At 41.9% G+C, this 23,481-nt stretch overlaps 1 protein-coding gene across 1 annotated transcript in view; it reads right to left on the reverse strand.

The window, feature by feature from the left end:
• The window catches only part of LRRC2 (leucine rich repeat containing 2), a 284,223-nt gene that overhangs the window by 49,518 nt on the left and 211,224 nt on the right, over positions 1-23,481 (reverse strand). The window contains exon 7 of the mRNA XM_073344941.1: positions 10,989-11,199. Coding sequence (XP_073201042.1) covers positions 10,989-11,199 — 211 coding nt within the window. The remainder of the gene's footprint in view (positions 1-10,988; positions 11,200-23,481) is intronic.

Below are 23,481 nucleotides of genomic sequence, written 5' to 3' on the forward strand. Positions count from 1 at the left end.
CATGACTGGCCAGGGTACTGTGTGACACTTCTGTTTGTTTCTCCTTGATGAAAACCCACCCCCTTGGTTGCCTCTAAATTCTCTGCAAGCCACCCGCCCTCTCCCCTTCGATCACAGCTTGCTTGCAAAGGAAATAAAGTCACTATCATTTAAAAAACATGTATTCTTTATTAATTGATTATAAAAATAGAGAGATAACTCACAAGATAGCCCAGGTGCGAGGGAAGGAGGGAAGGAAAAGGCCACTTCAAAACTTGTTGAATGACAGCCTTCTGTTGCTTGGGCTGTCCACTGGGATGGAGTGGTTGAGTGCCCAGAGCCAAGCCCCCCCTGCATTCTTGGGCATCTGGGTGAGGAGGCTATGGAACTTGGGGAGGAGGGAGGGCAGTTAAACAGGGGCTGCAGTGGCAGTCTGTGATCCTGCTGCCGTTCATGAACCTCCAGCAGACGCTGGAGCATGTCCTTTTGATCCCGCAGTAGTCCCAGCGTTGCGTCATGCCTCCTCTGATCTTCCTGCAGCCACCTCTCCTCACGTTCATCGGCCGCTTTCCTGTACTCTGCTATTGTGTCCCTCCACACATTCTGCTGAGCTCTGTCAGTGCCGGATGACTGCATGAGCTCAGAGAACTTTTCATCGTGTGTGCATTTTTTTCGCCACCTTATCTGAGATAGCCTTTGGGATGGAGGAGGGAGGCTTGAAACATTTGCAGCTGCTGGAGGAAAAAAGGGAGTGAAGTATTTAAAAAGATACATTTTACAGAACAATGGCTATACTCTTTCACGGTGAACAACACTATTCACATTACATATCACATGTGATTTTGGTACAAGGTCGCATTTTGTATCTTATATTGAGTCCCTGCAGTTTTGGTGTTAGAGATCACACGCAGTGCCAGGCAACAGAATTCGGCTTGCAGGCAGCCATGGTAAGACATAGTCTTTTGGTTTCTGCAACCTTCATAACAGCTGCGCCCTCTTCTCCCATACCAAGCAAAGCACGTTGAATTGGCCATTTAGTGCTGTGGTTTTCCTGTTAACGTGCAGCAGCAGAAACCAAACTAACCTTCCCCCAACATCCAATTCTCTGGGATGGTTGCTTTACCCCTCACCCCACCGCGTGGCTGGTATCAGGGAAGATTGCTGCTAGCCAAACGCAAACAGCCCAGCACCAAAGCCCTCCCACTCCCACCGCATGGCTAACTGTGGGGAGGATTTCTTTTCAGCCACAGGCAAACAGCCCACTAGGAACGGCCACCTCTGAATGTCCCTTTAATTAAATTCCCCGATTTCAACCAGGTTACCATGAACGATATCACTCTCCTGAGGATAACACAGAGAGATAAAGAACGGATGTTGCTTGAATGCCAGCAAACACCGGGACCATACACTGCCAGGCTTTGTCATGCAATGATACCAGATTACTTGCTACCAGCATGGCGTGGTAAAGTGTCCTGCCATGGAGGATGGAATAAGGCGGCTCTCCCCAGAAACCTTCTGCAAAGGCTTTTAAAGTACCTCCAGGAGAGCTTCATGGAGATGTCCCTGGAGGATTTCCGCTCCATCCCCAGACATGTTAACAGACTTTTCCAGTAGCTGTACTGGCCACGAATGAATCCCAAGTCCTCAGGGCTACTTAATCATTAAAAAACGCTTGCTTTTATAACTCAGGGGTTGTACCGTATGATTGGAGAATTGCTAACATAGTTCCTATTTTTAAGAAAGGGAAAAAAGTGATCCAAGTAATTATAGGCCCGTTAGTTTGACATCTGTAGTATGCAAGGTCTTGGAAAAAATTTTGAAGGAGAAGGTAGTTAAGGACATTGAAGTCAATGGTAAATGGGACAAAATACAACATGGTTTTACAAAAGGTAGATCGTGCCAAACCAACCTGATCTCCTTCTTCGAGAGAGTAACAGATTTTTTAGATAAAGGAAACGCAGTGGATCTAATTTACTTAGATTTTAGTAAGGCGTTTGATACTGTGCCACATGGGGAATTATTAGTTAAATTGGATAAGATGGGCATCAATAGGAAAATTGAAAGGTGGATAGGGAATTGGTTAAAGGGGAGACTACAACGGGTCCTACTGAAAGGTGAACTGTCAAGTTGGAGGGAGGTTACCAGTGGAGTTCCTCAAGGATCAGTTTTGGGACCAATCTTATTTAATCTTTTTATTACTGACCTGGGCACAAAAAGTGGGAGTGTGCTAATAAAGTTTGCAGATGATACAAAGCTGGGAGGTATTGCTAATTTAGAGAAGGACAGGGATACCCTACAGGAGGATCTGGATGACCTTGTAAACTGGAGTAATAGGAATAGGATGAAATTTAATAGTGAGAAGTGTAAGGTCATGCATTTAGGGATTAATAACAAGAATTTTAGTTATAAGCTAGGGACGCATCAACTAGAAGTAACGGAGGAGGAAAAGGACCTTGGAGTATTGGTTGATCATAGGATGACTATGAGCTGCCAATGTGATATGGCTGTGAAAAAAGCTAATGTCGTCTTGGGATGCATCAGGAGAGGTATTTCCAGTAGGGATAAGGAGGTTTTAGTACCGTTATATAAGGCACTGGTGAGACCTCACCTGGAATACTGTGTGCAGTTCTGGTCTCCCATGTTTAAGAAGGATGAATTCAAACTGGAACAGGTACAGAGAAGGGCTACTAGGATGATCCGAGGAATGGAAAATTTGTCTTATGAAAGGAGACTCAGGGAGCTTGGCTTGTTTAGCCTAACTAAAAGAAGGTTGAGGGGAGATATGATTGCTCTCTATAAATATATCAGAGGGATAAATACCAGAGAGGGAGAGGAATTATTTAAACTCAGTACCAATGTGGACACAAGAACAAATGGATATAAACTGGCCACTAGGAAATTTAGATTAGAAATTAGACGAAGGTTTCTAACCATCAGAGGAGTGAAGTTTTGGAATAGCCTTCCGAGGGAAGTAGTGGGGGCAAAAGATCTATCTTGCTTTAAGATTAAACTCGATAAGTTTATGGAGGAGATGGTATGATGGGATAACATGGTTTTGGTAATTAAATATTCATGGTAAATAGGCCCAATGGCCTGTGATGGGTTTTTAGATGGGGTAAGATCCAAGTTACCCGGGAAAGAATTTTCTGTAGTATCTGGCTGATGAATCTTGCCCATATGCTCAGGGTTTAGCTGATCGCCATATTTGGGGTCGGGAAGGAATTTTCCTCCAGGGCAGATTGGAAGGCCCTGGAGGTTTTTCGCCTTCCTCTGTAGCATGGGGCACGGGTCACTTGCTGGAGGATTCTCTGCTCCTTGAGGTCTTCAAACTACAATTTGAGGACTTCAATAGCACAGATATAGGTGTGAGGTCTTTTTTAGGAGTGGTGCGTGAAATTCTGTGGCCTGCATTGTGCAGGAGGTCGGACTAGATGATCATAATGGTCCCTTCTGACCTAACTATCTATGAATCTATGAATCTATGTATTAGATTTTAAAAGGTACACTCACCAGAGGTCCCTTCTCCGGCTTGCTTGGGTTGGGAGGGTATTTCAGTCAGGGTGGTAAAAAGATCCTGGCTGTCGGGGAGAACGGTGTGCTGTGTGCTCTCCTCAAGTTCCTCCTCCTCCTCCTCATCTTCCCCATCCGCAAAATCCTCAGGCATGGCAGAGAGTACCCCATCATCAGAGTCCACGGACAGGGTGGGGTAGTGGTGGTGGCCCCCCCTAGAATTGCATGCAGCTCAGCGTGGAAGCGGCATGTCTGGGGCTCTGTCCTGGCGAGTCCGTTTGATTCTTTGGTTTTCTGGTACACTTGTCTGAGCTCCTTAAATTTCACGCGGCACTGTGTTGCATCCCTGCTGTGGCCTCTGTCTGTCATGGCCTCGGAGATTTTTGGAAATGTTTTGGCATTTCATCTTTTGGAACATAGTTCTGATAGCATGGATTCCTCTCCCTATACAGCGATCAGACCCACAACCTCCCGTTGGGTTCATGCTGGAGCTCTTTTTCGATTCTGGGACTGCATGGTTACCTGTGCTGATGAGCTCGCCTGGCCAAACAGGAAATGTGATTCAAAAGTTCCTGGGGCTTTTCCTGTACACTTGGCCAGGGCATCTAAGTTCAGAGTGCTGTCCAGAGTGGTCACAATGGTGCACTGTGGGATAGCTCCCAGAGGCCAATACCTTCAAATTACATCCTCACTAACCCTAATTTGAAATGGCGATGTTGATTTCCCTCGTTGGGGAGGAGTACAGAAATCAGTTTTAAGAGCCCTTTATGTTGAAAAAACGGCTTCATTGTGTGGATGGGTGTAGGGTTAATTCAATTTAATGCTGCTAAATCCAACATAAACTCACAGCGTACACCAGGCCTCAGATTTTGGAAGGCACTTCAGATTCTTAAACCTTGGGTCAAGTGCTGTAGCTATCTTTAGAAATCTCACATTAATACCTTCTTTGCATTTTGTCAAATCTGCAATGAAAGTATTCTTAAAATGAACGTGTGCTGGGTCATCATCCGAGACTGCTATAACATGAAATATATGGCAGAATGCAGGTAAAACAGAGAAGGGACATACAATTCTCCCCCAAGGAGTTCAGTCACAAATTTAATTAATGCATTATTTTGTTTAAGAGCATCATCAGCATGGAAGCATGCCCTCTGGAATGGTGGCCGAAGCATGAAGGGGCATATGAATATTTAGCATATCTGGCACATAAATACCTTGCAATGCCCGCTACAAAAGTGCCATGAAAATGCCTGTTCTTACTTTCTGGTGACATTGTAAATAAGAAGACGGCAGAATTATCTCCTGAAATGTAAACAAACTTGTTTGTCTTATCAACTGGCTGAACAAGAAGTAGGACTGAATGGACTTGAAGGCTCCAAAGTTTTACATTGTTTTGTTTTGGAGTGCAGTTATATAACAAAAAAAAAAATCAACGTTCGTAAGTTGCACTTTCATGACAAAGAGATTTCACTACGGTACTTGTATGAGGTGAGTTGAAAAATACTATTTCTTTTGTTTATCATTTTTACAATGCAAATATTTATATTCAAAAATAATATACACTTTGATTTCAATTAAAACACAGAATACAATATATATGAAAATGTAGAAAAAAATCCAAAATATGTAATACATTTCAATTAGTATTCTTTTGTTTAACAGTGCAATTAAAACTGTGATTAATTGTGATTAATTTTTTTTCACAAATGTTATCACAGAACGTCTCGATTTTGAAAAACTATTTAAAGGCAATACCCCAAGGTACCCACCACTTATTTAAGTATCACCAGTGAGAACAGAATCTACCTACCAAACCGACAACCTGGATCCAAATACCTCCCTTAGTTTTGAGAAAGTTTGGAGCTGGTTCCAAACTTTAAAGACTCAGACCCATCTCTACTACCTAACCAGGGCAGGTTCTTCATGATCTCAGAAAACATCTGTGGGTGTATAATAATGATATAATGATGAGACAGAATTTGTCCCCTCTGGTGTGGTTATTTCACATAACAAAACTTGACTTATTATGGCAAACACATAACTCACTGTCACCAGCAGGCTTGGACTAACAAACGGAAGTAGTCTCCTTACTGAGTCACAAAGTAACTGAAAGTTGCAAAGTAAACCTGAGAGAATAATTTGCAATAAATTATTTATTCTGTGAATTTCATGTGTTTTAATCTTCATAAATTGTACCTGAGGTCATGATTTGCTCATAAATAATTATTGTACTGTAGCTCATTAGCAAGCAGTTTGTTGAACGCATTTGATATTCAAGCTTTTTTTACTGGACATGTACTGTTGGAAATAAGGGTCAAGATCCCCAGCTGGCATAAAACAATATAGCCAAGATATGGTCCATGGTGTGTTTCAGTTCTCTTACTGCCTGACTGGATGAGCATAGGCACTTTTTCTGGTGCTAATGCTGACAGTCACAAATTCAAAAGTTGCTTTTCTTGAAAATTTTCCAACATTCTCTTAAAATTTGCTGATTCCACGAACCCTTCTTGATGGTAAACTGCTTTCTGTGAATAACTAATGAATGAAACACTTAGAGGGCAAGAAGCCAATCAAAGTAAATTCATTAAATAATTCAAATAAATATTCATGGCATTGGTCTTGTTTTTACAACCTTCACCCATCTGCAGTAGCTAAAGCTTTCTCTGAAGAACTTATTTAATTCAGTAGGTACACGTTTGTGGTAAAATCACAAAGAATCTCAGCTAAGAGCTTTATCAACCGGTTGTCAATCTCTGCTAGGTAGCTGATTCAGACACGTGTTGTTAAGAGTCTAAAAGAACTATGTCATAAATATAAAGGGAAGGGTAAACACCTTTAAAATCCCTCCTGGCCAGAGGAAAAACCCTTTCACCTGTAAAGGGTTAAGAAGCTAGGATAACCTCGCTGGCACCTGACCAAAATGACCAATGAGGAGACAAGATACTTTCAAAACTGGAGGGGGAGAGAAAAAAAGGTTCTCTCTGTCTGTGTGATGCTTTTGCATGGAACAGAAAAGGAATGGAGTCTGAGAACTTAGTAAGTAATCTAGCTAGATATGCGTTAGATTCTGTTTTGTTTAAATGGCTGAGAAAATAAGTTGTGCTGAATGGAATGTATATACCTGTTTTTGTGTCTTTTTGTAACTTAAGGTTTTGCCTAGAGGGATTCTCTATATTTTGAATCTGATTACCCTGTAAGGTATTTACCATCCTAATTTTACAGAGGTGATTCTTTTTACTTTTTCTTCAATAAAAATTCTTCTTTTAATAACCTGATTGCTTCTTCATTGTTCTGAACATCCAAGCGTTTGGGTCTGTGTTCACCTATGCAAATTGGTGAGGATTTTTATCAAGCCTTCCCCAGGAAAGGGGGTGTAGAGTTTGGGGAGGATTTTTGGGGGAAAGACATTTCCAAGCAGGCTCTTTCCCTGTTAAATATTTGTTAGACGCTTGGTGGTGGCAGCAATAAAGTCAAAGGGCAAAAGATAAAATAGCTTGTGCCTCGGGAAAGTTTTAACCTAAGCTGGTAAAAATAAGCTTAGGAGGTTTTCATGCAGGTCCCCACATCTGTACCCTGGAGTTCAGAGTGGGGAAAGAACCTTGACATACTACAACGTTATTTTTTCATCAGAGGTTCAGTTGGGAGATTCTCTAAGGGCAGATAAGGATAAATAACATAGAGAGGGAATTGCTCTGTAAAGGGAGACCTGTGAAAGAGCTGCAGAGAGAAGAGTCATACAATGGGAGGACAAATGAGAGAAAGAGACTCCAAAAAATGAAGGGAGAAGGAGGGAAGCAAAGAGGGAAAGACAGTTAAAATAAAACAATGGGCCAGATCCTCAGCTGGCATAAATTATTTATATTGCAGTAGCACATAGACAACCCGACTGATTTGGGCCCCATTGTGCTAAACACTGTACCAATATATAATAAGAGACACTTCACCTGCCCCAAAGAGCATACAATCTGAATAGACAAGACAGATAAATGGTGGGAAGGGAACATATGAAGTGATTTACCCAAGGTGACATAGCAGATCATGGGTAGATCTGGGAATAGAATCCAGATCTCCTGAAGGCCAACTCAGTGTGCCAGCCAGTAGATCACCTTGCTTCACCAGCTGAGGAGCTGAACTATTGTTTTGAGTTATATGGGACTTCTCATGTGCTTAAAGAATTGCATAAACCTTTACAGAAACTGGGCCTTATTTCCTGATTTCAGGACTAATTATTTTACATTGGTCTATGTTAAACAGCATTTGCAATCTGTTGTCCTAAATCCCAAATGATTTAAATCCTTTTGAAACTAGCTGCACTGTTGTTCATTATTTGCTCTGCCTCCTATTTTATTTGGACAAGCTGGGTGAGGCAATATCTTTTATTGGGCCAACTTCTGTTGGTGAGAGAGACAAGTTTTCGAGCTACACAGAGCTCTTCTTCAGGTTTGGGAAGGTACTTAGAGTGTCAGAGCTAAATACAAAGTTGAATAGATAGTTTAGCATAAGTAGTTAGCACATATTCTAAGGGATCATTCAATGTCTCCCTATTTACTTGCATTTCTGAACTTGGAGCCTCTCATTTAAAATAATAACAAATTTGGGCAATGACACCAATTAAGCAAGAGGAGAAGGAAAGCATTACAATCAATTATAAAAAATTGTTTTTAAGAAGTTGGGGGAAAATATTCAACAAACTACAACTTACAACCCATCGATTTTTAACAAAATTCAAAGATGAAAACGTAAAGCTTTAAAATTCATAATGTATTCATCACTTCTCAGACTGTTTGGGACATACCTAGTTTCTTACCAACCATAAACACAAAACCTTTTGACATTAGTTGACAAGGGGCGTCATTAGGATGTCTCAAGATGTCTCGGGTACAATTGTAATAACCACTTATCAACTCAAATAGAAATACTCTGTTCCTTTCAACAGCTGTTTTCTTCCTAATAATATAGATATATATAAAGAGCTGTAAAATGCTGAAAATATTATTTCATCTCTAAATTATTTAATATTATTTAATATTAAGGGACTTACATACTGAATCATACAACAGATGAGAATAGAATCATAGAATATCAGGGTTGGAAGGGTCCCCTGAAGGTCATCTAGTCCAACCCCCTGCTCGAAGCAGGACCAATTCCCAGTTAAATCATCCCAGCCAGGGCTTTGTCAAGCCTGACCTTAAAAACCTCTAAGGAATGAGATTCTACCACCTCCCTAGGTAACGCATTCCAGTGTTTCACCACCCTCTTAGTGAAAAAGTTTTTCCTAATATCCAATCTAAACCTCCCCCACTGCAACTTGAGACCATTACTCCTCGTTCTGTCATCTGCTACCATTGAGAACAGTCTAGAGCCATCCTCTTTGGAACCCCCTTTCAGGTAGTTGAAAGCAGCTATCAAATCCCCCCTCATTCTTCTCTTCTGCAGGCTAAACAATCCCAGCTCCCTCAGCCTCTCCTCATAACTCATGTGTTCCAGACCCCTAATCATTTTTGTTGCCCTTCGCTGGACTCTCTCCAATTTATCCACATCCTTCTTGTAGTGTGGGGCCCAAAACTGGACACAGTACTCCAGATGAGGCCTCACCAATGTCGAATAGAGGGGAACGATCACGTCCCTTGATCTGCTCGCTATGCCCCTACTTATACATCCCAAAATGCCATTGGCCTTCTTGGCAACAAGGGCACACTGCTGACTCATATTGAGCTTCTCGTCCACTGTCACCCCTAGGTCCTTTTCCGCAGAACTGCTGCCTAGCCATTCGGTCCCTAGTCTGTAGCAGTGCATTGGATTCTTCCATCCTAAGTGCAGGACCCTGCACTTATCCTTATTGAACCTCATCAGATTTCTTTTGGCCCAATCCTCCAATTTGTCTAGGTCCTTCTGTATGCTATCACTCCCCTCCAGCGTATCTACCACTCCTCCCAGTTTAGTATCATCCGCAAATTTGCTGAGAATAAAATACAGAATAAGTTTCTCATCAATACTCCGAGGTCTGGAGTAACCATTTTGATTTTGATATCACTAATACTGCTTGGAAAGCTATTTTTAAATCCACTAAAGTTCTTTCCGTTTCCCCGGCTCGTGTGGAAACCCAATATAAAATATTTTATCTGGGACGACTGTTATGTATCGGCTGCATAAATTCTGATGTTATAGTGGCATAAAAGTTTTCCTTCTTATATGGCGAGTACACCCTATAATAGCTAATTCCTGGATGGACATATTTCCATATAAACGGACACCCCACTAACCTGGAAGATTCAAATGACACTACTTGGAAAAGGTTTTGTAGACCAATCCACTAGATCCACTGTCCCAGCACTACTCATTACTTACTGTTTGCTGCTGGGTTAGCTCTAGCTGAGAACCGGAAATCTACACTTCAACCCAAACTGTGGTTCCAGAAACTAATCTATACATGTTCTTCTACCACCCTCATCAACTTAATAGTTGAGCACCTTCCAGTAGTGCATTACATTATGACTAACATCTGCCATGTATGGTTAACTCTTTCTTTCATGCTCTCCCCAGGGAGAGAATAGTGGGTGCAGTGAAGTGCTTTGTTTTATTAGGGTTTGTTTGAGGGTTTTTAACTGTAGATGCTGCTATATGTTTATATCACAGAAGGCAAGGTCAAAGAAGCATGGCCTTGCTCTTATAGCTGAAGGTGATGGTCCTTCATTTCTGTAGGAAGTCCACAGTTTCAAGCTCAATCTACACTGTAGCTGTGCAGCTCTTGCTGCAGTAGTATAGACATGCCCCTAGTTAAATAGCTAGGCAGACAAAAGCTACTCTGTGAGAAGCTTTATGATTTCCCCCTTTTTCTCATAATACACACCTAAAGAATTATCTATGATTGTGAAAATAGGACATGCTTTAGTACACTTTTATCTCTCTAGAAACCAACTCCACTACTAACTGACTGGCATCAGTTGAGGAAGTGGACTCCTGATCTCACTTCTAAACTGAAGTATCATGAAAAGCAATGCCAAGTGTTATTTCTACCACTCCATGACTGGTAAGTTCTACTTATGATTTTGTTTTAAACAAATGCAGAACAAAATTTATCTCTGAACCATCAAGGAATGCAAGCAAACTTTTGGGTATTTTAAAAGTAATTGACAAGCCAACGTAAGCAGATACTGTTACTGCCATCTCCTTTTCACAATAGGTAACAATAGGTAGAACTAGGGAACAATCCCATTGTATTGTGATGGTTTGCTACTAAGCTTTCCAGAGGACTACATTACACACATCAGTGCAGAACTAATGATCAACATATTTTAAAACTAAAAATGTTATTAACTTATAGCAAGAAAGGAAGGTAATATTATTGTCAATTCTAATGCAGTAAAAAACTACTCAGAATGGACTAGAATGTCAGGATTTGGCATAAAATGTTTTGTTAGTAAAATAAATAAATAAATAAATAAATGTGTCATGCTAATCAGCCAAATACCACAGAAAAAGGCTCAGATTAAGTTTACCGTCCAGTGCTCTCCAGAAAGTTGAAAAATAAACTTGCTTCTTTCTTTGTCTGTTTCATCTGACAAAGTACTCTTCTTACAGAGCTGAGAGTTTTTTGCAATTTTATCCAAGAGCTTCTCAGTGGTATCTACGAAACCATTCTTTAGGTATGCAGATTGTGGAATGCCTTTCTTTCTGCACTCTAGTGCAAAGTCCCATTCCTGCTTTATCCTGAAACAGTGCAAATAAAGAGTCTCTATGAATCCAAGTAACAGAACTCAAATACTTAAAGTCTTATATTTTAAAAAGAGACTTAGTCTCCTAACCTCCAAATTAGTGCAGACATTTCACACATGTAAATAATAACATTTGAATGCACGCAAATCAGATGGCAACCTGTCAAGGTTCCTCCCCCACTCTGAACTCTAGGGTACAGATGTGGGAACCTGCATGAAAAACCTCCTAAGCTTATCTTTACCAGCTTAGGACAAAACTTCCCCAAGGTACAAAATTTTCCACCCGTTGTCCTTGGACTGGCCGCTACCACCACCAAACTAATACTGGTTACTGGGGAAGAGCTGTTTGGACGCGTCCTTCCCCCCAAAATACTTCCCAAAACCTTGCACCCCACTTCCTGGACAAGGTTTGGTAAAAAGCCTCACCAATTTGCCTAGGTGACTACAGACCCAGACCCTTGGATCTTAAGAACAATGAACAATCCTCCCAACACTTGCACCCCCCCTTTCCTGGGAAATGTTGGATAAAAAGCCTCACCAATTTGCATAGGTGACCACAGACCCAAACCCTTGGATCTGAGAACAATGAGAAAGCATTCAGTTTCTTACAAGAAGACTTTTAATAAAAATAGAAGTAAATAGAAATAAAGAAATCCCCCCTGTAAAATCAGGATGGTAGATATCTTACAGGGTAATTAGATTAAAAAACATAGAGAACCCCTCTAGGCAAAACCTTAAGTTACAAAAAAGATACACAGACAGAAATAGTTATTCTATTCAGCACAATTCTTTTCTCAGCCATTTAAAGGAATCATAATCTAACACATACCTAGCTAGATTACTTACTAAAAGTTCTAAGACTCCATTCCTGGTCTATCCCCGACAAAGACCAGCATATAGACAGACCCACAGACCCTTTGTGTCTCTCCCTCCTCCCAGCTTTTGAAAGTATCTTGTCTCCTCATTGGTCATTTTGGTCAGGTGCCAGCGAGGTTACCTTTAGCTTCTTAACCCTTTACAGGTGAGAGGAGCTTTCCCCTGGCCAGGAGGGATTTCAAAGGGGTTTACCCTTCCGTTTATATTTATGACACAACCCATTTGATTTTTGCACTAAAAAAGTCCTGCTTGCACTTGCAAATGCATGACTAAAGATGCAAATTGTGCATGTAAATTTAGATGCCATTTTTAGACCTCCTAGCCCAAGAGTAATGCTTGGGTTTGTAAGGATGAATAGTAGAATTCAGATGACTAGGATCTTCTTTAATGCATACGAGAACAGGATCAGCTCCAGAAAATTCTGCACATATACACGGCCTATCCTATATGAATTTTGCCATTGATTTCAATAGGAGTAGGCTCACACTAAACAAGTTACAAATATATATGAATACAATGAAGACCTTAAATTGGTCCTGGGTTTATGCCCATAATTTAGCAACTGGAAAAATATTTTCCAAAACTTTTGCTAAACCAAAATATGAATCAATATAGCTTTCCTTGCAGCCACTGGAAATATTTTTTCCCCTGACTTTTTAGATTCAAGTAAAGAATTTTTACCTAGAAAAGAAAAAACTATGGTGTGTACATCATAGAAGAGGTGAAGTTAAAGGTCAGGTAATATATTTTACCCCCGCTAATTACAACATGAATGTTACTTACGGCTTGACTATGTGAAAAACTTGCAGTAGTATAAATGAGGGTGGCATTTAATTTTAGAGACACATATTTTGGTTTCAGGGTAGCTTATTTTGGTTTGGCTCAAGACAATTAACGAACAGGTGTACGTAAACCAAAATAAGTCATTCTTATACCAAAAGAAGAGTCTCCACAGAGCCTTTTGCCCCAGTTTAACCATATTGGTTTAAAAGCCAATTTAAATTATACAGACGCAACTTGGTCATGGAGACAAGCCCTTCTATGAACCCACAGATCACTGGCAAAACAGGAAAAAGACAGTGGAAAGGCAAGAGTTAATAGAGAGTTCACACAGGAACAACTAGGAAAAATCTAAAAAATACTGTTATAATATACATTGGGGAAAATAGGTCCAAGACACCTACATACCGTTTTCTAAAATTATTCTACCAGTGAGTGCATCTAATTAACTATAAAAGCTTTTTGTTGTTGTGAGCAAAAAGGTGGGCAAGACAGAAGTGTACAGAGAAAAATTAAAATAAACCCCAGAAGGAAAAAGAAGGAAGAGGAAAAAGAAAAACAACAGGATTTGAACCATTAAAAAGGGGAAAACTAAAAAGTACCCAAACCCCTAGAGTTTTCTTCTCTGATATCTTAGAAATAATCCTAACTTAGATACCACTGTTGTGCTGCTCCTTCTTCGTACTCTCCTCCTCCACTTGTCCTCCTGGTATATGCATTCTATAATTGTTGAATTTTGATTCTGTGGCACAATCCTCACACATCTGTGGAATTCCTTGATCGTCCACCAAAGAATTAAAAATTTCACTGTGATAATTCAATGAACTGAAAATTGGCTTTTTTGTGCCTTGCTTGCCCTTTACTCAGCCAGTCCCATAAATGGTTGTTTCATTTCTAGCTGGTTGAATTCAGGAAACCTGAAGTAAGTAGAAGAGGAGGGAGCATAAAAAATCTTCCCCCAGCCCAGAAGCAGGCCACCTCCATGCTGACCGTTATGCCCAACCCAAGGGGACTTGAGCCAACACAATAAAACCCACAAAGGGGAAGATTTAGCTCTAAATCCTTTAACTGTGGTAACAACCAGGGAAGCATTAATGACAAGAGAATGCATTTTCCTCTGATATTTTACAGATAAAATGTAGAAAATAAAAACATCTAAAGGCAACAATACATTGTTAGTTGAGTAAAATGCAGTTAAACAAAACCCAAACCTCTGATAATTTAATCATTGATCAATTCAGCAAAAGAGGGACTGACTGCAACTACAAACTTGGTGACAAATTCAGCATGAATATAATCACACAGTGATGTAAGAGCGAAGAAGAAATTTTACATCGCCTTTTAATGTCAGCTTAATGCAATATGCTCTTCAGAGCTTTTAAAGAACGATCTCGCATGGTCATAAGGTTAAGCATCATAGAGAAATATTGCGTGCGGATAGAGAGTGAATTATATACCAATGGGGCAACAAACATGTCTGATTTTATCCAGTATGTGTCAGAATACAGACAAATGGTCAATTCCAAGGGCAGATGTTCTAATCACTTGCAATCATTGCTTGTACCACTGGGGCTGCATCAACAACCAAATATGAATCAATATAGATTTCCTTGCACAGAAAAAGACTTCTATATAGGCTTGGAGGAATTTGATTTTTATCAGTAAACATAGATTTTCACCATACACTCACATCAGACAAAAAAATTCATCTATAATCTAAATTTACAGATAGGCAAAGTAAAAAAAGTACTTCTTGACAACTTCTTAGAGATTGATTTAAGTATATTTATTGTGTATATTTTGATGTGATGTTGACATTTTGTGTTTTAGTAGTTATAAAGCTTTAACTTTTTGAAACTCCATCTCTATTGTCATTAATTACTGACAACTGTGAAAATTTAAATAGGTAAAAACCTAAAAAACCTGCTTTAAAGTTAATGTTAATATTATCCATCAAAATTAGAAAAAATAAAACTTAAATTCTGCCAAGCCTACTTATAAATCAATGGTTGGCTCTTTATTCAATCTCCTAGTCTAATCTGATCCCCCGTAAAGAAGTCAAAGAATTTTCACAGACAAATTGATAAACATCATTAAATTTAATGATACATCTGTCATTTGTATGCTACAGGTAATATCAGACCAAGGTGACAGGGACAACTGTTGGATCATATTAAAGAAGTTCTGTATTAAAATCACAAATGAGTTTGATTCCCCATAGTTTAAATTCCAGGGTATTACTAATTAAGAGGTCTCTTGGTTTTTGGTACTGTTTCTCTCCCTCTCTGTGTGAAACTTGCAAGCTGCTAATTGTGTTAGTACATTCTAAAACAGAGTCTGTTCTCAAAGCAATTCTTTGTAATAACAACTACTCACACAGAGACAGACTCAAAGCAATACTCTGTAACAACAGAAACAACACCCAGAGACTCCTTGCCCTTTTGTTGTATTCATCTCGTTTTGTTAACAATTGTGATTAAAATAGAGATAGAGGATGTATGTGGATGGATGCTTGGTGTGGATAATAACTGAATGATCAGGGAAGTGCCAGCCTATGAATCCAGTGTCCATCGGCTGAAGAAGACATCAAGTGGAAATAACCAGAGGACCCCCAGAGGGCAGACTGGAATCCACCCAACAGCCTCAAGAATGGGAGAACCAAAGAACAAGATAACATCTGGCAGCACAGAGCCATCAGGAATGTGCCATCTGCTGATTGATTCAGCAACAGCATGATGAAGCAATTCCCACAGCCTGGCATCGGAAGAAATTCCTATAAAAATGGACTCTTGGAAGTGAGAACTTTGGGGTCTGATTCTGCAAACCAACTTCCAGGAGCATCAGATGAGCATCTGACAAGACCCTGCTCTCTCCTCATGTCCAGGCCACCTGGCCAGTGGCTTGGCATGAGCAACTCTAAGGCTGGTAACTATGATAACTTTGCAGAACCTGTGTGTGTGTGTGTACGAATGAATGTGTGAATAAATATGAGATTGAATGGAATGTTATAGCTATAACTAACTGCTTACTATGATTCTTTCTGTATTCACAATAAATGTGGCATTTTGCCTTTTTCCCTTTAATAAGATCCTGCTGGTTTTTATTTTATTGGTATAACACAACTAGGGGTTCATCACTCTGCTTTAGCTAGTCACTGTTAAAGTATGTGATTGCCATTATTCTTATGGAACCCTTATCAAAACAAACTGTTTTATCTCTGATTGACAATCTCATATAAGGGAAATTATGTATTCTGTTCTGCTATCAAATGCTATCATGCATGCCTTTGAAAAGCAAAAAAAAATGCCTCTGTTGTGAGTGAGAAAATTCTATAAAACAGTGCAACAAATTCTTGGGTGGTTGGCCGGGGCAGTAGCTGGGAGAGGGTTGTTTTAAGAAAACATTCCACCAGGAACTACTTGGCACTTTTAATTTCTGTTAACATTTCTCTGAGGTAAGTAAGTAGGTTTCCAGTCTAAATGCTTTGTTTTGAAGACTGGCTTTCTTTTAAAGGCCCTGGAAATCCCAGGAACACATTTTCCCCTACAACAAATACATAAGACGGTGAGAAAATCTTTTATTGGACCAACTTCTTAACTCATCCACCTTGTCTTTCTAATATCCTGGTGTTGTGAGAAAACTGGATTTGACGTAACTTGCAGCCATCTTGCGTACTTAGCGCCCTCCACCCCCACCCCCAAATGGAAGCGAGGACACCACATAGGAATAATTTGTCCTTGCTAAGGCAGACAGAACAAAACCAGCTGCACATTGCAGTTTGACGGAGTGGGATAGATAAAGTGAAAGGACAGATTCATGAAAAGGGGGAAGAAATATAGAGAACGGGCCTTGAAATTTTTTTGCTGAAGCTTCTTTGCTAATAAGGAGAATAATGAATTGTTATTGGCTATTGAGAGAAACAGTTAAGTTATCACTCCTTTGGGTTCTGAAAACGCTGGGTAATTCGAGGACCAGTATGGCAACATGTAAGATAGTTACAGAGATACAAACCCCATAATCCCTGAAGTTTATTTTTTGTGCTCTTTTTATTAATTATTAGTAACAGTGTTACTGTTAGTAAGCTGTGAAATAGCTTGATCCTCATCCTAACATTTAGTGAACGTTTCATTTGTTTTAAAGAGATGGCTATCATTCTCATGGTGTTTGAGAGATCATTTGGCCACAATTGGGCCCAGTGCAGTTGGGCATGTGGCATGAGTACAGCATAAAAAGGGGAGTGTTCCTTTTGGGGCATGGAGATCGTTCAAGTGAGAGCTGAAGCCCCAATTCAGAAAAATACTTAAGCACATGCCTAACGTTAAGCACGGAAGTAGTTACACTGGCTTCAATGAGGATGTTTATGTGTTGATAGCTAGGTATAGGAATAAGTACACCCTGCTGAAACAGAAGTCACTCTTGCCCTAGAAATATGTCAACATTGTGATAACATCACTATAGGCCAATCAAGTATCAGTTTTCAGTAAGCCCTCAAGATAGTATTTTTGCGGTATGGAGGAGGATCAGCAGAGACTGTGAATATCTGTTTAAGTGTTATTGTTTTGGTTATTGCTGATCTTGTCTTCAGTAAGACCTAGCCTCCCCCCGGCCCCATCCAAAATCCCTGTGTTATATTGATGTGTAAAGATTAAACAAACTGCATTTCTCCCCACAATGAGGATGGGAAAGTTCTGTGCTGCTGCCATTTTAGATTCTCCAGAGATTTCACTTTAGAAGTAATACAAATAATTGCTGAGTATAAATAATGTTATTCTTTGAAGGAGTAACCTGTTTGGAAAATGAGTAGGGTGACTGGACTTAGCATCCAAAAGGATTTCAGAGTCATTAAATGAGAGGACATGTCAAGGTTCCTCCCCCACTCTGAACTCTAGGGTACAGATGTGGGGACCTGCATGAAAAACCTCCTAAGCTTATCTTTACCTGCTTAGGTCAAAACTTCCCCAAGGTACAAAATATTACCCCCGTTATACAGACCCAAACCCTTGGATCTGAGAACAATGAAAAGCATTCAGTGTTTTACAAGAAGACTTTTAATAAAAAATAGAAGTAAATAGAAATAAAGAAATTCCCCCTGTAAAATCAGGATGGTATATATCTTACAGGGTAATTAGGTTCAAAAACATAGAGAACCCCTCTAGGCAAAACCTTAAGTTACAAAAAAGATACACAGACAGAAATAGTTATTCTATTCAGCACAATTCTTTTCTCAGCCATTTAAAGAAATCATAATCTAACACATACCTAGCTAGATTACTTACTAAAAGTTCTAAGACTCCATTCCTGTTCTGTCCCCGGCCAAGACGACTACAGACAGACACAGACCCTTTGTGTCTCTCCCTCCTCCCAGCTTTTGAAAGTATCTTGTCTCCTCATTGGTCATTTTGGTCAGGTGCCAGCGAGGTTACCTTTAGCTTCTTAACCCTTTACAGGTGAGAGGAGCTTTCCCCTGGCCAGGAGGGATTTCAAAGGGGTTTACCCTTCCCTTTATATTTATGACACGCCCCCCAAATCTCAGCTAGGGTGAAACACTGGCTGGGATTTCTTCCTGGAGCTCTAGGAAAACAGAGTTAATAAGACACATGCATCTCTAAATATACTACCAAGTACATAAAGACTAACAATATTTTCCACATCTCAAGGACGATTTTAACCAGTTGATTCTGGGAAACTTTCACGGGAGAGTGCATCAGCCACTTTGTTAGAAGCTCCTGAGATGTGTTGGATGTCGAAATCAAAATCTTGGAGAGCTAAACTCCACCGAAGAAGTTTTTTGTTAGTTTCTTTGACGGTGTGAAGCCACTTTAGTGCAGCATGGTCGGTTTGCAGGTGGAAACGCCGTCCCCAAACATATGGGCGTAGCTTTTCCAGAGCGTAGACAATGGCATAACATTCTTTTTCAGTGACTGACCAGTTGCTTTCCCTCTCAGACAGTTTTTTGCTGAGAAACACTACAGGGTGGAATTCTTGATCAGGTCCTTTCTGCATTAAAACTGCTCCCACACCACGCTCGGATGCATCTGTGGTTACTAGGAACGGTTTGTCAAAGTCTGGGGCCCTTAGTACAGGGTCAGACATGAGTGTCGCTTTAAGCTTGTTAAAGGCCTTCTGACACTTTCCGGTCCACTGAACAGCATTTGGCTGTTTCTTTTTGGTTAGGTCTGTCAGTGGGGCAGCGATTTGGCTGTAGTGCGGTACAAATCGTCTGTAATAACCGGCCAAGCCTAAGAAGGATTGAACCTGTTTCTTTGACTTTGGGACAGGCCACTTTTGGATAGCATCCACTTTGGCCTGTAGGGGGCTGATAGTTCCTTGACCCACCTGGTGTCCAAGGTAAGTCACTCTGTTTAGGCCTATTTGACACTTCTTAGCCTTAACAGTTAGTCCTGCCTCCCTTATGCGCTCAAGGACTTTTTGTAGATGTTCCAGGTGGTCTGCCCAGGAATCCGAAAATATGGCCACATCGTCAAGGTAGGCGACTGCATATTCTCCTAATCCCGCTAGGAGACCATCTACAAGTCTTTGGAAAGTGGCGGGTGCATTTCGCAGCCCGAAAGGGAGTACATTAAATTCATACAGCCCGAGATGTGTGATGAAGGCTGACCTTTCCTTGGCAGATTCATCTAGCGGTACCTGCCAGTACCCCTTGGTTAAGTCCAAGGTAGAGATGAACTGGGCCCTTCCCAGTTTCTCTAATAGTTCATCTGTGCGTGGCATGGGATAGTTGTCTGGGCGAGTTACAGCATTTAGCTTACGGTAGTCCACGCAAAAACGTATTTCCCCATCTGGTTTGGGAACTAGAACCACTGGAGATGCCCATGCACTTTCAGAGGGGCGGATTACACCCATCTGTAACATATCCTGGATCTCCCGTTCTATAGCAGTTTTAGCTTGAGGAGACACCCGGTAAGGTTGGACCCTAATTGGGTGAGCATTACCTGTGTCAATGGAGTGGTATGCCCGTTCAGTCAGTCCTGGGGTGGCTGAGAACGTTGGCGCGTAGCTAGTGCACAGCTCCTGGATCTGCTGTCGCTGCATACGCCCAAGGGTCATGGAGAGGTTCACCTCTTCCACACCACCAGCACATTTCCCTTCGTAGTAGACACCTTCAGGCCACTCAGCGTCGTCTCCTCCCTGGGCTGTAAACTGACAAACCTTTAATTCTCTGGAATAAAAGGGCTTTAGAGAATTAATATGATACACCTTAGGCTTTCAGTTGGAGGTGGGGAATGCTATGAGATAATTAACAGCTCCCAGGCGCTCCTGGACCACGAATGGCCCTTCCCACGATGCTTCCATTTTATGGGCCTGGAGCGCCTTTAAGACCATGACCTGGTCTCCTACTTTGAAGGAACGCTCTCTGGCATGTTTATCATACCAGGCTTTTTGCTCTTTTTGAGCATCCTGTAAGTTTTCTCTAGCAAGGGCTAAAGAGGTTCGGAGGGTGTTTTGTAGGTTGGTTACAAAGTCCAGAATGTTAGTTCCTGGAGAAGGTGTAAATCCCTCCCATTGCTGCTTCACCAACTGCAATGGCCCCTTAACCTCACGGCCATATACAAGTTCAAATGGGGAAAACCCTAAACTGGGATGTGGTACAGCTCTGTAGGCAAAGAGCAACTGCTGCAATACTAGGTCCCAATCATTGGAGTGCTCATTTACGAATTTACGTATCATGGCCCCCAAAGTTCCATTAAACTTCTCCACCATGCCATTTGTTTGATGATGGTAAGGAGTGGCAACCAAGTGATTTACCCCATGAGCTTCCCAAAGGTTTTTCATAGTTCCTGCCAGGAAATTAGTCCCTGCATCTGTGAGGATGTCGGAGGGCCAACCTACCCTGGCAAAAATGTCTGCTAGTGCCTGGCACACACTTTTAGCCCTGGTGTTGCTTAGAGCTACTGCTTCCGGCCATCGGGTGGCAAAATCCATGAAAGTCAGTATGTACTGCTTTCCTCTGGGTGTCTTTTTCGGAAAAGGACCCAGAATATCCACAGCTACTCGCTGAAATGGAACTTCAATGATGGGGAGTGGCTGGAGAGGAGCTTTGACCTGGTCTTGGGGTTTTCCCACTCTTTGGCACACCTCACAAGACTGGACATAGGTAGAAACATCCTTGCCCATTCCCTCCCAGTGGAATGACCCCCCCAAACGGTCTTTGGTCCTGTTCACCCCAGCATGGCCACTAGGGTGATCATGGGCTAAGCTCAAGAGCTTGGCCCGGTATTTAGTTGGAACTACCAACTGTCTCTGAGGATGCCAGTCTTCCTGGTGTCCCCCAGAAAGAGTTTCCTTGTATAAAAGTCCTCTTTCTACAACAAACCTGGATCGATTAGAAGAGCTGAGAGGCGGTGGGTTGCTCCGTGCCGCTGTCCAAGCTCTCTGGAGGCTTTCATCTGCTTCCTGTTCGGTCTGGAACTGTTCCCTTGATGCTGGAGACATCAGTTCCTCATGGGATTGTGGACCTAGGCTTGGTCCCTCTGGAAGCGATATAGGGGATGGAGCTGTTTCTGTTGACTGTGAACCGCTCTCCGCTGGTGCACTATGTTGGGATTCAGGCTCCGGCTGAGCCTCTTGTGTAGGGTTATCGGCTGCTGCCAGTTCAGGTTCGGTGGGGCCCTCTGGTGTTGAGGTTGCAAGTACTGGATTCAGTGCTGACACGGGGTCTGGTGTTGGTTGTTTGGCTGGTTCCGGTTCCGGGACTGGTTCCGTCTGGGTCTCTGGGACTGGATCCACTACTGCTGTTGCAGACATTGGCCTGGGGTCCAGGTCCATCACCTCTGACTGGGTCCTGATAGAAGTTTCCGGAACAGAGCTAGGCCTCACGGCTTGTTTAGCCTGGTTGCGGGTGACCATTCCCACCCTCTTGGCCTGCTTCACATGATTGGCCAAGTCTTCCCCCAACAGCATGGGGATGGGATAATCATCATAGACTGCAAAAGTCCACATTCCTGACCAGCCCTTGTACTGGACAGGCAACTTGGCTGTAGGCAAATTGAAAGAGTTGGACTTGAAGGGTTGAATCGTCACTTGGATCTCTGGGTTGATTAAATTGGGGTCCACTAAGGAAGCATGGATAGCTGACACTTGTGCTCCGGTGTCCCTCCACGCGGTGACCTTCTTCCCACCCACACTCACAGTTTCCCTCCGCTCCAAGGGTATCTGGGAGGTATCTGGGCCTGTGGACCTCTGGTGTGATTCCGGTGCAATGAACTGTAATCTGTTGGGGTTCTTGGGGCAGTTGGCCTTTACATGCCCCAGCTCGTTACACTTAAAACATCGTCCAGCTGACGGGTCACTGGGGCGAGGAGGGTTGCTGGAGAACGGGGTGGTGGGACGATAAGGGGTCTGGAGGGTTCTTTGGGAGGTAGGTGGGGCTTTGGGCGGCCCCCGGTAATAGGGTGTGGTCTGGGGTGGTCCCTTCTGGTCTCCGCTCCAACTGCGACCAGTTTTCTTCTTCTCTGCCACCTCCACCCATCTGGCTCCAATCTCTCCTGCCTCAATTAGAGTTTTGGGTTTCCCATCTAGGATGTATCTTTCTATTTCCTCAGGAACACCCTCTAAGAATTGTTCCATTTGCATTAGGAAGGGCAAATTTACTGGAGATTCAACACTTGCTCCTGATATCCAGGCATCCCAATGTTTTACAATGTGGTAGGCATGTCGGGTAAATGACATGTCTGGTTTCCACCTTAGGGCTCTGAACCTCCGACGAGACTGCTCGGGTGTTATCCCCATTCTGACTCTCGCCTTGGATTTAAACAGTTCATACTTGTTCATGTGTTCTTTAGGCATTTCAGCTGCCACCTCAGCTAAGGGTCCACTGAGCTGCGGCCTCAGCTCTACCATGTATTGGTCAGTAGAGATGTTGTACCCAAGGCAGGCCCTTTCGAAGTTTTCTAAGAAGGCCTCAGTATCATCACCTGCCTTGTAGGTGGGGAACTTTCTGGGATGGGAAGTGGTACCTGGAGAAGGATTGCTAGGGTTTGTTGGTATATTCTGCTGGGCCTTTATCCTCTCCATCTCCTCCACATGCTTCCTCTCTTTTTCCTTCTCCTCCTCCACATGCTTCCTTGCCTCCATTTCCCTCTTGTGGGCAGCCTCTTGGTGTTGTTCTGCCTCCCTTTCTTGTTCCTTCTTCAGCTGCATGAGTTCTATCTGTCTTTCATGTTCCCTTTGTTTTTCCTCAGCCTGAAATTTGGCTAATTCCAGCTGTAGTCGAGCTGAGGATTTGGCCATTCTAACCTCTCTGTTTTTAACTAACTTTACACCCGAGGTTTAGAAATAAACAAACAAAACTTGGCTGTAAAATTTTGCTGTGCTGGAATAGAATACCTATTCTCTGATAGTGATTGTCAGCCTACAGAAAAAGACAATTCCCTTGTCTCTGCTCTGGGCCCAAATTAAAGCAAAAAACCTCCAACTACTTGGAAAACTGCTTACCCAGCCAAAGAAAAAAAAATTTCTTTTCAAACCTGTGCTCCTTGTAAAACAAAAAAAAAAATCAAAATCCTAAAAAAACCCTGCCACTTTTGTCTCCAGGCAAATGGGTAGAGCACACACCCCCTATTTACTTTTAGGAAGAAAAGAAAAAAAAACCTCTGGGTTG

Source organism: Lepidochelys kempii, chromosome 5 (assembly GCF_965140265.1).
Source record: "Lepidochelys kempii isolate rLepKem1 chromosome 5, rLepKem1.hap2, whole genome shotgun sequence".
NCBI lineage: Eukaryota > Metazoa > Chordata > Testudines > Cheloniidae > Lepidochelys > Lepidochelys kempii.